This window comes from Corvus hawaiiensis, chromosome 26, assembly GCF_020740725.1.
Source record: "Corvus hawaiiensis isolate bCorHaw1 chromosome 26, bCorHaw1.pri.cur, whole genome shotgun sequence".
NCBI lineage: Eukaryota > Metazoa > Chordata > Aves > Passeriformes > Corvidae > Corvus > Corvus hawaiiensis.
This window is the reverse complement of record NC_063238.1, coordinates 41,010,693-41,025,759: the sequence shown is the minus strand read 5'-3', so window position 1 is coordinate 41,025,759 and position 15,067 is coordinate 41,010,693. Positions and strand designations below refer to the sequence as shown.

At 36.9% G+C, this 15,067-nt stretch overlaps 1 protein-coding gene across 8 annotated transcripts in view; it reads left to right on the top strand.

Annotated features, from left to right (window-relative positions):
- TRAPPC9 (trafficking protein particle complex subunit 9) overlaps positions 1-15,067 on the top strand; it is a 460,315-nt gene that overhangs the window by 219,863 nt on the left and 225,385 nt on the right. For all 8 annotated transcript variants that reach the window (XM_048286362.1, XM_048286363.1, XM_048286366.1 and 5 more), the window contains one exon: positions 269-359. In XM_048286362.1, coding sequence (XP_048142319.1) covers positions 269-359 — 91 coding nt within the window. The remainder of the gene's footprint in view (positions 1-268; positions 360-15,067) is intronic.

Genomic DNA, 15,067 nt, shown 5'->3' with positions numbered 1-15,067 from the left:
CCCAGACTTTTTTACCCTCGTGTTTTATTATGGTTCAAGTATATTTTACCTTTACTTTAACGCTCCTCAGTGGAATTAAATTTTTATATTCTTAAGATAACAACTGGTGTAACTTTTACTGTTTGTCAATTTAAGGGTTAATAAACCATTTGTAACATTAACCTTTAATGAATCACTAGGTTGCAGTTTTGATTTGCAATAATAAAAGTTGTGCATATCACATGCCCTTTTCCTCTCTGAAACAAAATTTTCCTTAATTCCAATTTACCCTTCCTTGAAGCGTGAAGGGGAAGCAAGTGTGGAAGGGGTTCTTAATCAGCTGGTCCTGGAGCATCTACAGTTGGCTCCTCTCCAGTGGGGTGAGTGGTATCAAAATCGATGGATGATCTTTTTTAGAGAATGTACTGGCTTGTAATTTTCCACAGCATGAGAATGATAATGTTTTCATTTACCAACAATCTGTGATACTGGAGAATTTGATAGGAATTTTATTTTCCTTTAGCTGTTTTATTTAGCTGAAGATAAATGTAGAATTGATATCTGTTTTATTTTAAGTACCACTGTTCGGTGATAGTAAATATGAAACCTGACCATGCACTTTTTCCTGTAGTTTTCAGTCCTATCTGTCTTGTATGAGAGGTGGTTGCTACTTAAATTTTCACTTTTTCTTACAGTGTGGGCTTTTAAAGTAATTTCTCTAAATTTTTTCTTTTGAATCATAATGTATTTGTGATATACTTCTTATTATGGTCTAGAAAATTGCATTACTAACTTTTGAGGTGCAGAAAATATTTTTACTCTGGGTAGCAGGGACGAATTACTTGTCTTAACTTTGCATTTAGAATGATGTTCCCACAATGAAAAATGGAATTAATTTAATTTTGAAGAGTCATAATAATGGGACTTCTGTCTGAGGTTCTCAACAAGGCTTGTTCAGAGGCTTTGAAACATGGGATATTGGGATATTTTATCCCCAACACTTCTATGTGAGTTGCAAGTTTCAGATAAAGTCCCCAAGTCATCAGTAAATTGTTTCCAAGCTTTTGCTTTTAAAACAAATTTATGCTCCATATTTTAATACTGTGATGACCTAAAGAGGACCAATTTTAAGGAACAATGATCCATCACTATTCCCTGTGTTAATTATTAAAATTAAAATGACCCCAAAGTCCATTATTGGTGTACTCTTTTAAGTGCTTGGGTTTTTTCAAGCATGTTGACCATGCTCAACACATAGGTGAAAACCTGTGAGCACTTTGTTCATAGATGAGAAGATTAAAAATGGTTTAAAGTAGTTTGTTGTAAGTATGTCCAACTTTAGCCATAATCAGCTGTCTCTGAAATCATGCTTACCTGGCCTCAGTTCTTCAGGGGATTCAAGGATTTGGCCTCATTTTTTTTGTATGATTGACAGGATTTGGCCATGATTGCCCTGGGCCTCACCAGTAGAACAAGTGGTTTGTGCCAGGTGTGTGTTGTGAGATCAGACTGGTCACTTTTTAGCTCTGCAGAGTGGCTTTGACCATCAGCAGCTTTGGAACCTGGGCTCTGTGGTGGAAAATTGTCCTTTGGCACTTCTGCATAGGACCTTGCCTTAAGGTTGAAAAACTTAAACTCAGTCTTAAATGAGTAATGAGTATTATCTGTTTTGTATAACACACAAAGTGTATCCATGTGGAAGCTGTAGCTTACTGCAGAGCCGCGCCCAGCCGAGACGCGCGCTGGAGCAGGGCGCGGGGGAGTCATCGCTCGGGGATCCTGCAACACTGCAGAGATTACTGAAAAGGACATTTTGATTAAATGCCTGATTTTACTTGAAAACAAAAGCAAAAATTGAAAATTAAAGACAATGGAGACATTTTCTCTTCTTTAAGTTAACTGTAATTTTGAATATTCAGCAGCTAAATCTTTGCTAGTGATGTAGCCTGGTAACTCTACCTGCAGCTTCTGCAGTCCCTCCAGATGCTGTACCGTGGCAATACAGGATGATTTTTTCTTTACTAATGTGTGGGATGGAGGAGGAAGTAAGAGATTGTTATTATTGTTTGGGAGGTGGGAGTACTAAGGGGCTGTTGAAGTGTCTGGACAGCCAGGGGGGGTGTGCCTTGTACATGCATTTAGACAATGTGACACACTGTCTGTTGGACTAGAATTCTCTTTCAGTGCTAGAATATATTTCTTATTCAACTCTTACAGGCATGGAAATATGTTAAGAGTTTAAAATACTGTCATATTGTAGTATCAGCCGGATTTTTTATTTCTCTTAATCATTACACTGTATTTACAACCTGGCTTTGCTTTGAGTTTTGTTTTTCTGTTTGTTAACAATAACTTGTGTTTTAATATGAACTCTTTACTACTGGCCATCATTGTGACATAGCCTTTGCATAAATTGGCTAAAAATTTGGCTTAGTTTTAGGTAATATAACTGATTCTATGATTATTCAAGGATTTTGCTATACTGATGGTCACATTGAAGGGTTTACTTTATTATAAGTACTCACAGTGAAACATGAATGAATATTTAACAGGGTTTTGATTAAAAAAATGACTGGCTCTTATTCAAATTTGTAGAAGCTGTACTCCAACATTCCTTTTAAAATTGGCATATTTAATTCATATAAGAGTTAATATTACATCTCTAAAATTATGAAAGCCTATTGAAATAATTTTTCATGTAAATTTGACAATCCTGTCCTTTTTTCATTAAATGCAAGGCAAAGAGTAGAACTAAAAGTTGGTAACATTGAAATTTTGGTCTGAGGGTAAGAAGTTACCTTTAAAGTTGTCAGATAGAGGGGGAAAAAGTGGTTTGTAGTGAACAGTTTATTTTGATTTCATGTAATTAAAAGACTGGGGAAGGGAAAAGTATTTAAGACATGAAGAATCATAAAAAGGAAAGTATTTCAAAGGCTAGACTGAGAGTTCTTAATGTGTTGTTAAAATTGATTTTAAGATTTAGGACATCTCTGTAAAATGAAGTTGTCTGTTGGGCAGGTTAGTAAATCACACGTAATTGAAAAGCATCATCTTGCTCAACACCACCAAGTTCAATGGTCTCTAAAATTTATGATGTATTTTCTTTTTACGGCTGGGCAACAAACCAAATGTAGGCATAGATGTGGTTTTAAGGTGAATACATTAATATCATCAAATCAAGGAAACAGAGCCTGCAAAGTTTAAGGAGGAGAATCAAGTCTCCTCCAAGGTGTGTGTCATGCAAGCTCCGTGGCTGGGGTTGGAAATGATCCGATGGCATCATCTGTAGCTGCTGTCTGTGCAGGGTTTTTTCAATCTTCATTTGATTTATGTCACTGAATTTGCAAGCAAGCAAAATCCCGGGACTGAACACTTACCAGTTTTGATGGTGCTCTTCTGCTTTCCATAGCAAAATTATCTTAGGTACAAATGCATGCACAATATTTTATTGAACTTGAAGTAGACTGAGGTTGTAATAGGCTCCCGATTGAACCTGGAACAGGCTGGGCTTGGGATATTCCTGCATTCAAATGAGAAATGCCTCTGAAATGAGAGTCTCCTGACACTTTCAATGCTGTAAACAATTTTCACAACAGAAACTTATTTTGAATTCTCCTACATAAAGCAAAATAAACATAACTTCCTTTACTGCCTGTGAGAAACAGGTATAGAAATCTTTTCCTGATGACCCTCCTGTGTATAAGAGGGAAGATTTATTGGAGAAAATTGGTTTAGGAATTTAGAACTGTAGACACTGAAAAGTGCTAGAGGTTTTAATATATCAAGCAAATACTTTTCTTTCTCTATAGCAACTAACTGAATAACTGAAAAATCAATTATTATACATGAATTCTAATATTATTAACAGTAGTGTTCCAAGAAACATGCATTTGTCAAGCTTCACCATGGAAAAAAGTCCAGAAATAGCTTTTTGCTTTCATTCACTCTTTTATTTCATTCACTCATTTCATTAATTCTTCCCTTCTTCATAAAAAAATGTGAATTTCAATACAGTTTTAATGTTTAAATGTACTTGGATGCCTTTTCACAACGCAGTGCATTTTATTTCCTAGTATGTGATTACAGGGAGAACAAAAATCACTGCCACTGAATGCTGCTCAGATCATAAATAAGAAAAGCGATGGTCAGCAGACAAAAGTCTTGATTATCTACTTATTGGTAGAGAATGCTACAAAGCTTGTTGTGGGCCCACTGCAAATTCTGTGCCTACCAGCAGCATGCAGGAATACTGTACTTTGAGGAGACTAAAACACTCAAAAGTGGAGGTGGTTTTAAATTGTCCCTCAGAGGTAGCTGGAATCAATAGAAGATGTTGATTTAAAAGCCTTTTGAAGTGTTTTATGAGCATATGGTTCATGACAGCTTGTTTGGAAGTTCTGTCTGGTTGAGTTTCAAAAAGCATCTTATGGAAGCATTACTTAAAAATAAATTATCTTAATAATTAATTGTATGTTTTAGAGAGCACCAAGTCATAATCAGTTTTCACAGCTCTATGTTTCATGAATATTAACATTAATTACTGAAGCTACACACCCATTTTATTTTGCATTTTCCAGCCTGAACTTAGACAATAATTAAATCTTTCTTTCCGTAATTCAGATCTCTGCACACATGACCACTGTTCACAGTTTGGCTTCAGTCAGGGCCATCCTATAATGTTGCTGCTCCCCCATATTTGAAATTCCAAGGCTGTCTTGGATGTGTTTTCAAAGACTGGACTTAATGGGGGACTGTAAGGAACTAGTTTAACTTTCTCTTTTAATAAATGCACCCCTCCTAGGCTCTAGACAGGATCATTTATATTATATAGATACAAGCTTGGAGATATGAAGAGATCAGCAGGGTATATGAGGGCCTTGAGAGAAATGGTGAATGTTACTGTGTTCATTTGCCAAACTAAAATATTCTGCAATTATTTCTATTTTAGAATTACAGTAGTCTGGCCATTGTCATCATTGGAAAGGTGAAACTAAGACCATTAGCCAGGAAATCTCAAGAGTAAGCTGTCTGTAAGGTAGAAAATCACAGTCTGATTCACAGGACGACCAAAACTGATAAACAATCTGGTGGTAAATGGATTTTGCAAGGTAACCGACCTTTCTCATCCATTTGGAAAAATGTTCAGGTTTTTGATTTTTATTTTTAAGATCCAAGAGAGGTGGGAAGACTTTCATATCTTAACAGCTTGTGTGCAGGCTGTTTTGGAGGATATTTTGGCAATGTCAAGCAAGCAACATGCTTTAGTTCCTGGGAAGTGTTGAGGGACTGGGGTAGTACACAGAAAAAATGGACTAACTTGATGGAACTGGGGCATCTGGCACAGGAATAATGGTCTTTCATGTCACTATTGTGTGGTGTGTTTTGAAGCAGCTGTTGTTTCTAATTCCTACCCAAGCCTTGGTTACTCAAAACTGAAAAGTAAAACTTGTGCAGAAAAGGTTTCAGACACAACAGATCAGTAGTGATTTCAAAGGAAAGATGCTAAGAATAAAGAGAGTACCCAAAAGTGAAAATAAATTAACAAAACCTCTTATGGAATGGCATGAGAGAGGTTGTGTGGAGTGCCAGTGGTCACTTTATATCAGATTTCTGAAGTAACTGGCAGCTGGAGCTTCAGGTCCAGCACTTCTAACAAAGCAATGAGAAGAGTGGGACAAAAAATGGGGTAATAAATCCTAATGGGGAAGTCTAAGTACTGGTCTAGGATCATCCACAGATTTTCTGGGCAACATGTTCCACCCTCATTGTAAAGAATTGTTTCCTTAAGTCCAATCTAAGCCTGCCATCTTCAGTTTAAAACCTTTGCTCCTCGTCCTGTCACTGCAGGTTTTGGTAAAAAGTCTCCCTCTGTATTTCTTAAAATTTTTCAATAATCTCAAAACCCAAGTACCATAAATGAAATGGATGAAATGTAGTCCAAAAAAGGTGCTTATCTCTTCTGAGACAAGTAACACAGAAATCCGCTACAAGTTCAGCTGTCTGAAGTGATTGGAAATTATTTAATTAGGTGTTACTCAGAGCTAGCAGAGTAATTCAGCTGTGAGGAAAGGTGTATGTGACATTTGTCCAAACCTCTAATGAAACTTCTCACAGAAGAGCTCAAATCAAACCAGAACAGGAAAATGTAAAGTTTCAGAGGTGTTCTAGGAATGAAGACTATTAGCAGGTTTATACTACAAAGATACTACACTGAATAAAATTTGATCAATTCTCAAAAGTCGACTAAATCTGGCGAGTGCTATGTTGAATATTTAGAACATCTACAGTCTGCTTGATTTGAGCTGCAGTATCTCTGAGATGCATTTTTTTAATTAGCGAAATCAAAAGTTGACTGATCTCCAGGAATCCATCAGAGGACCAGGGTCTCAAGGAGGGCAGAAAAATTGCTGAAGTAGGGCAACTTTTTGCATAAGAGCATACATGGTTTTCAGCACAATGTTAAGGGTTTTAGAACAACATTACAGTAGAAATACTGGTGGAGAGACATGTACCAAAAAATGGTGTTTAATCAGATACAAAAAAGAGAAAAAGAAACAGGACATTGTGGTAGAAGGACAATTAACTCATTCAAGCTTGATCAGGCACGTGCCTAATACATTTTGTTGTGTTGAGTGACTATTTTCAATATTTCATTTGCAAAACCATTCTATTTTTAAAGGAAAAAAAAAGCAGCCATGTCTTGTTTACTTCTTTATAGGAGTATTGCTTACGACATTTCAGTTAAGCCGTAACAGGTGATTGAGAGACACCATAATGATGATAAATTGTCGTGCAGTTATGCAAGGTACTTAATTTTCTAGGTATTGTTAGGAGTAAATTGAATAATAGATTAAATGAACATCCAAATTAAAAAATGAAATGCTACTGTAATAATTATGACAATGGGTTACATGTTCAAAAAGAACTGTGTGAAGATAATTGTAAGGAAGACGATTGAAAAGACAGAAAAACTGTCTTGTAAAGTAGTTGGTGAAAAACTATCAGTGAATCTGCTGGGAAATAGATTTCTCTTACTTTGATGAACGTAGAAGATACTATTTGAATAAAAATTCAGAAAAAATATGCTTCAGCTTGTGGACAATTTAAAAAAAATGGAAATGAGATCAGAAGATGTATGTATTAACAAGAGAAGCAAAAAAAATGCTTTGATCAGGCAAGATTTTAATTGCCCAACAATTAAATGAATTGTACAGTAAAGTGTGCAGAGAATGAGAAATGGAAAATATGCTAATTGTAGTGGAGCACTACTCTGAACAGCCTGTGTAGGACAGGTTTTACATGAGATTGCTTTGGGGCAATTAACAGGAGAGGAGACGTCAGTCCACAGGCCTACTCTGAGCTTTCCTTCTCTGGCTGCTGACACTTCTCAGCTTTCGTTTTATTTCACTTGAAAAAAAAAAAATGCACCTGCTTGGAACTGAAAACCAAGAATGCTGTAAATGAAAGCAGTCGCCTCACTGGCCATATTGTACTTGGGATCAGACTCTTTTTCACTAAGAAAATTTGTCATTTGACTGGACCATGATGTCTGCTTGGTAGAAGTGCTCATGTACTCTTCTGTAGTTTGAAGTTTGTACTTAAGATAAATTGAACATTTCCTGTTTATTTTATTATACTAAAAGCAAATTTTCCTAGGTATTTGCATGAGTTCTTCCTCCACCTCATGTATTTTGACTCACTGGTTAAGGCCAGTGTGACCTTCCATCAGCAGAGGTTCTCCAGCAAAGAGATGTTTTGAGGGGATGGAAGTCGGCTTCATTTTCATTGCTCATTCTGAAGTAGTCCTTTACTTCATCAAGGAAGGAGAAGTGAATTAACGACTGCAAAGACCATAAATCCAGCTCAATAAGCCATGTAATTCTGAAATTAATAGCTTCCAACTGTCAAAACCTCAGCAGTACAAACAGAGACCAGAGCAGACAGATTTGTATGAAGAAACATACGCTTTGACTGAAGTGCTCTCTTTCATGTTCTCTCATTTTCTCCTTTTTATTCTCTCTCAAAATTGACATCCAACTGTCTATTTTTTAGCATAGGAGATTTTTTTCCCTCCATTTTGTGATTTTTTCTTAGCCTATCACACCTCCCCATTGTCCCTTCAGTAAAACAGTATCAGAACTTGATATTACTTTTGTTTTATTTTCTATCCCAGACCTTTGGATTAAGAAACCATAAAAATTTAATTAAAATAATAAAATTTAATTTCATTTGGCTGATTTGAATCATTAATTGATTTGATTTTACAAAAGAAGCCAGTCAAACAGAAAATCTTTCCTGAGCTGGAATTCTGTGTATTTATTCATAATGTATACTCAGTAGGGAACTTAGACTTTTTATTTAATGCCTGTTTCCTTACTAAGCAGAAATCTAAGGTCACTTTAGTAACGTTTCTCCTTACCTGTGGATACACGAGAAAAAGTTACAGAAGGAGAAGAGACATTTTTTCCATCTCAGGATATAAAAGAGGAGCTGAGCAAATGTGTTCTGTAGGATGGCATTGTACAAAAGGGCTTTCATTAAATGATACTCAAGTTGGTTTTTATTACTCATTACATTTTGTATAGTATCATATGAAGTTGTGGCTCAGTAATGTCAGACATGTACAGAGGTATTACAGAACTTCTATATCAAGGCCAGACACATGAGATGGAATAAGAAAGAGTCAATTAAAAATGTTAGTAGGATATAGAAAGGGTAAAGTGTCTCGGCAGTATCTGGAATTATGCAGAGAAGTAATTGGTTGCCTCGTGAAAACTTCAGGAAAGAAAAAAAGGCAGCAGGAGCAATCCTCAATAATTAAAAGAAGTGTTAAAGGATAATTACATTTGTGTGCTTTGATAGAGTCAACTGTCAGTTTTCTGAGTGAAAGATGGGGTTGAGTTGTTCAAGTCAAGGGAAAAAGCCAGGTATTAAAAGCATTGGAGACCATAAATCAGAAACCTCAGAGCAGAAGCAGGTGCCACGAGCCTTGAATGGTTCTGGTGGGAAGCCTTCCATCAGTGCTCCCAGCTGTGGGAGCATTTAGTAAATTTGTTTTAGCAGGACATGAGAGCCTCTGAGCTGGTTTGATGCTGCACACAAGCTGCAGACTCCAGCTGGAGGCCTGCTGGGGTGTCATCAGCAGCTCAGACCTGGCCGGGCTTATTGGCTGGGGCTTGGCCTTACTCAGAGCTCTGGCTGAGTAAAACATGACTTTGCACCTCTGCACTGGGCCACTTGGAAGCTGTTGCTCTTTCATTGTGCCCAGAAATTGAGGCCCATGTCTAAACCCCCCAAAACAGGAGCTGACCCCACAGGGATGGGTGGCCACACTGTCCTGCCCACTTCATGGTGCTTAACTCCCAACAACTGCATCACCTCTCTTTTTGCATACATGCTTCACTTCCAGAAAGAAAACATCCAGGTTTATCTCACTAATCAAATAGCCAAAAAGTGGTTGTGAAGCACAGAAAATAAAAATGAGTGGTAAATGTAATCTAAGGTCTGAGACTGGGATGGAAATAAGATCAGTGAGCAGCTGTCAGTTGGAGTGAACAACCTGAACTTTGCCTGTTAAAGAGTCAAAATGACCTCTTCTGTTTTCCTAGCAGATATATTTTTGTATGTATTTTTGCTGGATCAACCAGTAAGTTTCTGAACATCTGTTCTTAATGAAGGTATTAATCAGCAATGCGTTCACCATTCACTAATTATGAACTGTTTTTGTTAAACATTTCAGCTGTGTTTGAAGGAGATGATTTCTGTTCATGGGTACTTAGTAGATTGTGCTTTGTCTGCATATTGCTTTAAATTAATCTCATAACATGAAATATACATCTTCATGTTATTTAATTCAGTAGACTGCAGAAGGTGTCTCAATGTAATTTTGTTTGGAGAGCCTTTTGTAAACTTACTGAGCTCGTCTGAGATCCTTGCTGCGAATAGGAATTTCAAGATTAAATTTATTTGTGACTCATTTCCAGCTCTTTTGTTCTCATGTCAATATTGTTCTTTAGTTTAAATAGCTTTTCTCAGTCTCTGATGTTTGCCTTTTATCACTCTTGCTCTTTCTTTTGTGCATCTTGAGACAGCAGTCAGGACCAACTCTCCCAGTCTCTTTGATAGCAGAGGGGTTTTTTTATTTCTCACCCCACAATTATCTCAGTAGCCTTTGTCTTGTGTCTGGTGTAAAGTGTGTTTTTTGTTTTCTTAGATCTCCTTGACAAGCTTAGATCTTCAGTAGAATTATTCCTGACATGGATCCTTAATGATCTCAACCTTAAAGTGAATCTGTGCTTTTATTTCCAAGGCTCTCTGTTATCCTTCATTAACCACCAAAGTTACAGTGAATATTTAGTATTTCATAGAACATGATGTAAGCTGTTGAAACCAGCATTGCCTGTTTCACAAACCGGAGTCTGAAACAGGCAATTATGGAGTAAATCCAGCTTATTAAACCTTGTGGCTCATATCGAAGTTTATGAATTAAGACCAATGTGAGTGTTGTTGGTGCCTGGATACAACACAACATTTAGCAAGTTGCTGCTGTGTCTCTCTAGTGTATCTCTGGTAGGATGTAGAATGTTTAAGATGGGTAATAATGTAGTCACTTTGATTAAATACAGAATTATGAAACCACCAAAATCTTTAGAAGTCAATTTTGATTAAATTTCAAGTTTCAGGTACTCAGCACCATGACCAATAGTGTAATAGAGCAGTATCAGCCTTACCGGCTGGAAATTTAACAGTTGTTAGCAGCTCCAGATATGCAAGTGAATTTCAAGTTTATGTTAGTTTTCATTACACAATAATTCCACTTTTGGGAAGGTTGTAGTGCAGTTGTTTGGAGTCAGTAATACTCAGAAATCCCTGAAGAACAAATAGATGCTACACAAAGGTAAAAAAAAAAAAACATGCTGGAATGAGACAAGGCAAAGAATGACAATGAGGCAATACAAGATGGTTTGCTTCTGAGGAATTGTTTTGGCTTTGTGGCTGTCACAGTCCATGGTTTTGTACCTCTGAGAATGTTGTGCATGAATCAGACAAGTAAAAATGATCAGAGGGGAGCAGGACTGTGACATGAAGTGATACGTATCTGATAGGGGAGGCATAATAGAGGCTGGCGATGATAATCTGGAAGCTGTTCTTCAAAAGGCACGGTGGCAGACAGTGAAACTCTTCTGTTACTTTGAGAGAGTGAAAAAAATCCAGCTACTTGTTCATCATGCAGAATTAACCTTCACAAACCCTTCTGTTAGTGTAATAAATCATTTCTTAGGCAATGTATTGAGTGAAATTACCAACAACTCTGACATACTGCAGCCTTAATCCTTCCTGTTCTCCTTTAAAAGTGTCTTTTGTATTCCACTGGTGCTGGCAACTTGGTAATAATCCAGTCACTTTACCTAATTTATGTAAAATACCACAGATGGCATTTACCTCTGTCATTCATCTGGAGTTTCAGACTGTGGAACTGTTTGTTTGCCAAAGTGCCACAATAATCAGCAAACCTTAAGTTGGATATTTTGATGGTATGAACTCAGCAGAAAATTGTTACATGCCTAAATTTAAAAGTGAAAGGACCAAAAAGTTACAGAAAACCAGAGATTACATTTAGCCCAGGAACAACATTTTATTCAGACTTAGTGGCCTGTAGGTACTAAAACATTGTTCCTTTGGACTTTTGAAGCAGGTTGGCTGTGTCATCAGTTACCTCACATTCTAGTTCATTCCTCTGATTAGAACCTCACTGTATGCTGTGTGGATTGTGGACATTTCTCAGTTGCACAGATTCCAAATGTGACCCTTGACTGGTCAGTTATTGTCTTTATGCCCAGAAATTCATGCTAAGAGCATTCATATTTACTGCCAGTATACCATTAGATAATACTATTGGATAGTACTATTTATACACAAACTTGCAGTAATTAAGTTTTTGATCTACCTTTGAGAAGAAGCTTTAAACTGAAATAATGTCATGATGACTCCTGTGCCTTTCCAGATAAGCAAAAATCTAGAGAGAAGGCTGTGTGAAGGAGTTTTCTGAGATTACACTGATAAAACAGGAGATACTTGTACAGCCTCAAATATTTCCAGTGCTAAAGTTTCTACTTGCCCTGAGCATTTCACTAGAAATTAAATTTGAGTACATGGTATGTGGCAATTAATAGCACATTAAAACTACCTTTATAAGCAGTGATTATCCAGTCTTTAATTTCATTACTTCATATTCTGATGGCAAACTGAATTTATTAAAGTCTGCACACACTGGAATAAAAACAAGTAAATATTTTACTCAGTACAGTAAAATTGTACTTGTATGTAATAATGTCTAGGAGAGAAGTCATTGGGGATTCTTTCTGTTTTGAAACAGGGATTAAAATGAATCCAAGTAATCTTTCTGTTCATTAAGTAGCTCACTCATGCTCCACTATAAATAATAAATGATGTGATGGGGAGACTCATCACTGTTAGTGAAATTTGAATATCAGAAAGCAAGTTAATATATACAAATAAAAAATGAGCTTTAATCAGCATAAAATGCCTTTGAAACTTTTGAAAATTGTATGGTGAAAATCAGGATTGGATACCTTCTGCTGCCTAAAAATGAAAGTTACCAAGATCTACCTGGAGAGCTGTTTCCTGATTTTCCATTCCCATACTCCACTCAATCAAGGTGTAATTGCCAAGACTAGAGAATATTTATTTTCTTCACCCCTGAAAATGGGTGATTTTTGAATGTACAGATAAACTCATTCTGTAAGATCCTTTAGATGTCAGATACAGCTTCAGGCTTCTTCCTTTTAGCTCCTGTTAACAGAGAAACCTCATTATGTTATTTATATATTTATATGTATGTATATAAATTTTTTCATATATATATAAATATTAAAAAAAAAGGTAATTCAGTCAAGATAGTATAAATAGGTTTACAAAAAACCCCAGCTAAGATCCCCTCCCCATTTTTGGGGTTGAATATCTTAGACTTTAGTGGGAAATCCTGGGAGGTCAGAAGGATGGTGCTGTCAGTAGAAATACACTGTTCTTTCTCCTCAGCCCCCATCCTCTCGATTTCAGTCTCCTGTATCTGGAGGTCTCTTACTGAAGAGAAACCATGTTTGTGATTTGGAAGATGTGTGGATTAAAATATTGTAGGAGCTGTTGGATGCCTGAAAGCACTGACGACATGAGGAAATTTATACTTTACCCTCCTAATTGTTGGAAAATATGAGCCCTTGATTGGTATGCAATTAGAAGTGTAACATTCTGTTAAACATATCACACAGCATATGGCATGTTAGTAGCAAATCCTCTAACTTAAAACGAAAAAAATATGCAGTTCTGCATATTAGCAATTTTTGCAGGCAATCAAAATTTGCCATTTGTCCAAATGTCAGAGGGGGAAAAGCCATACTTAGTTATTTTGGTAATCTAAATTTGGTTTATGTTTGATGAAATTTCTGTTCTCTAGCAGTAAACAAATATAAAAGAGGAAAACTCAGAATATAGTTAAATGTGCCATTGGTTCCAACTACTCAGAACCTTGGCTTTTATTAAAAAAAAAAAAAAAAAAAAAAAAAAAAAAAATTGAATAACAGTACCACATCTGCTTTAATTCAAACAAATTAAATGTGCTGAAGCAAAATCAAATTTGCAGAACCTCAGGAAAAAAGACAAAGATCAATGAGTGAAATTCACTGATGGGCAATCAGATGGTGCACTGGTTTGTCAATTAAACATACAGAATGGCTCCCTAGACAGATGTTCCTTTCTTTAAGAACCTCATAGGGCTGAAGACCTGACTCACCCTTTCAGTACCTATCTTCTGACCACCTTCTGTTTGGTTTTGGGATAAGACGTTCACATACATATGGAGGTGCTACAAGAAACAGCCTTTGATTTGAGGCCCAAATCCTGCTTGTGTGGGCCCAGGACTGACCAGTACTTAGAACATGCAGTAGCCCATTTGTGAGATTAATTGTAAGCGCTGCTAATTGTTGGCTAATGTGGCTCATGGAGAGATGGCTCTGTTGGCCAGGCTAAGATGGGAGCAAGTAAACTGCACCTGGAAATAGAATAGTTTCCTTTTTCCAGTGATGTGCAGGGTTGCTGCATATCTTCAAATGCCATCAGTCTCAGAGGAGTTGAATTGCCTTGATTGACTGCACATACACCACCATTTGTACCACTGAAGTTTAAAAATCTCTGAACGCTTTGGACACGTTTTTGTTAACAGAGTATTTGACAAGCTTGTCTTTTTCTGGTATTTGTAGATGGTCAATTCATCTCACATTTGGCAAGTAATGTTTATCTTTTTCCTCGAAGTTTCTGACTTCCTGGTCAGTTTTTCACTGTTGCAATGTTAGGATAACTCATCGCTTAAAACATGTGCTTTATTTCTGCTTTAATTGTGTCTTGTCTCCAGTCTTCCTCCTGTGGCTGGGTATTTGTGAGGCATCACTCTAATGGTGTATTTGCCAGTGTATCTCAAAGTAATCCCCTAAGGCTGGCTTTATTAAGTGTTGACCCTGAAACAGGATGTGGGATTCCCATTGTGCTGCTCACCTTCTCTGGCTGTATCACCCTCCTACTTCGATCTCCAAATGTGACCCCTGCTGCAGCACAGCTGAGCTGCAGCCCAGCCCTGGGGGAATTTGTGTCCCTGTCTGAAGCTGGGCAGGAAAGGGAATTTTTCTGCTCTAGCAGAGAACTGATCATTTGTTATGCTCAAGCACTGATATCGGTTTTGTTGTGACTTTGTGCTCCATTTTGACGTTGACATTATACAGTCAATTTGGCATTGAACTGGAGAAAATGAGAATACTAGGAAGCTGATTCCTCAAGCTATTAATTTTATATCAAAATCAGCCCTCCAAAATGGAAGGGGGGAGAGGGTTCTTTTTCATTCTGCTTTACTCACCAAATTATACAGTTACTTCATAAACCTTAAAATCGAGTAAATTTACAATCAGCTTGTGCTACAAAGCCTGAGGTTTGGTATCGGCTGTTCCTGTTGTGTGTTGTAGTCACTAATCCTTTTAATGAAGAGCTTTTAGCAGTGAAGAGATTCTATTTATAGTAAAGC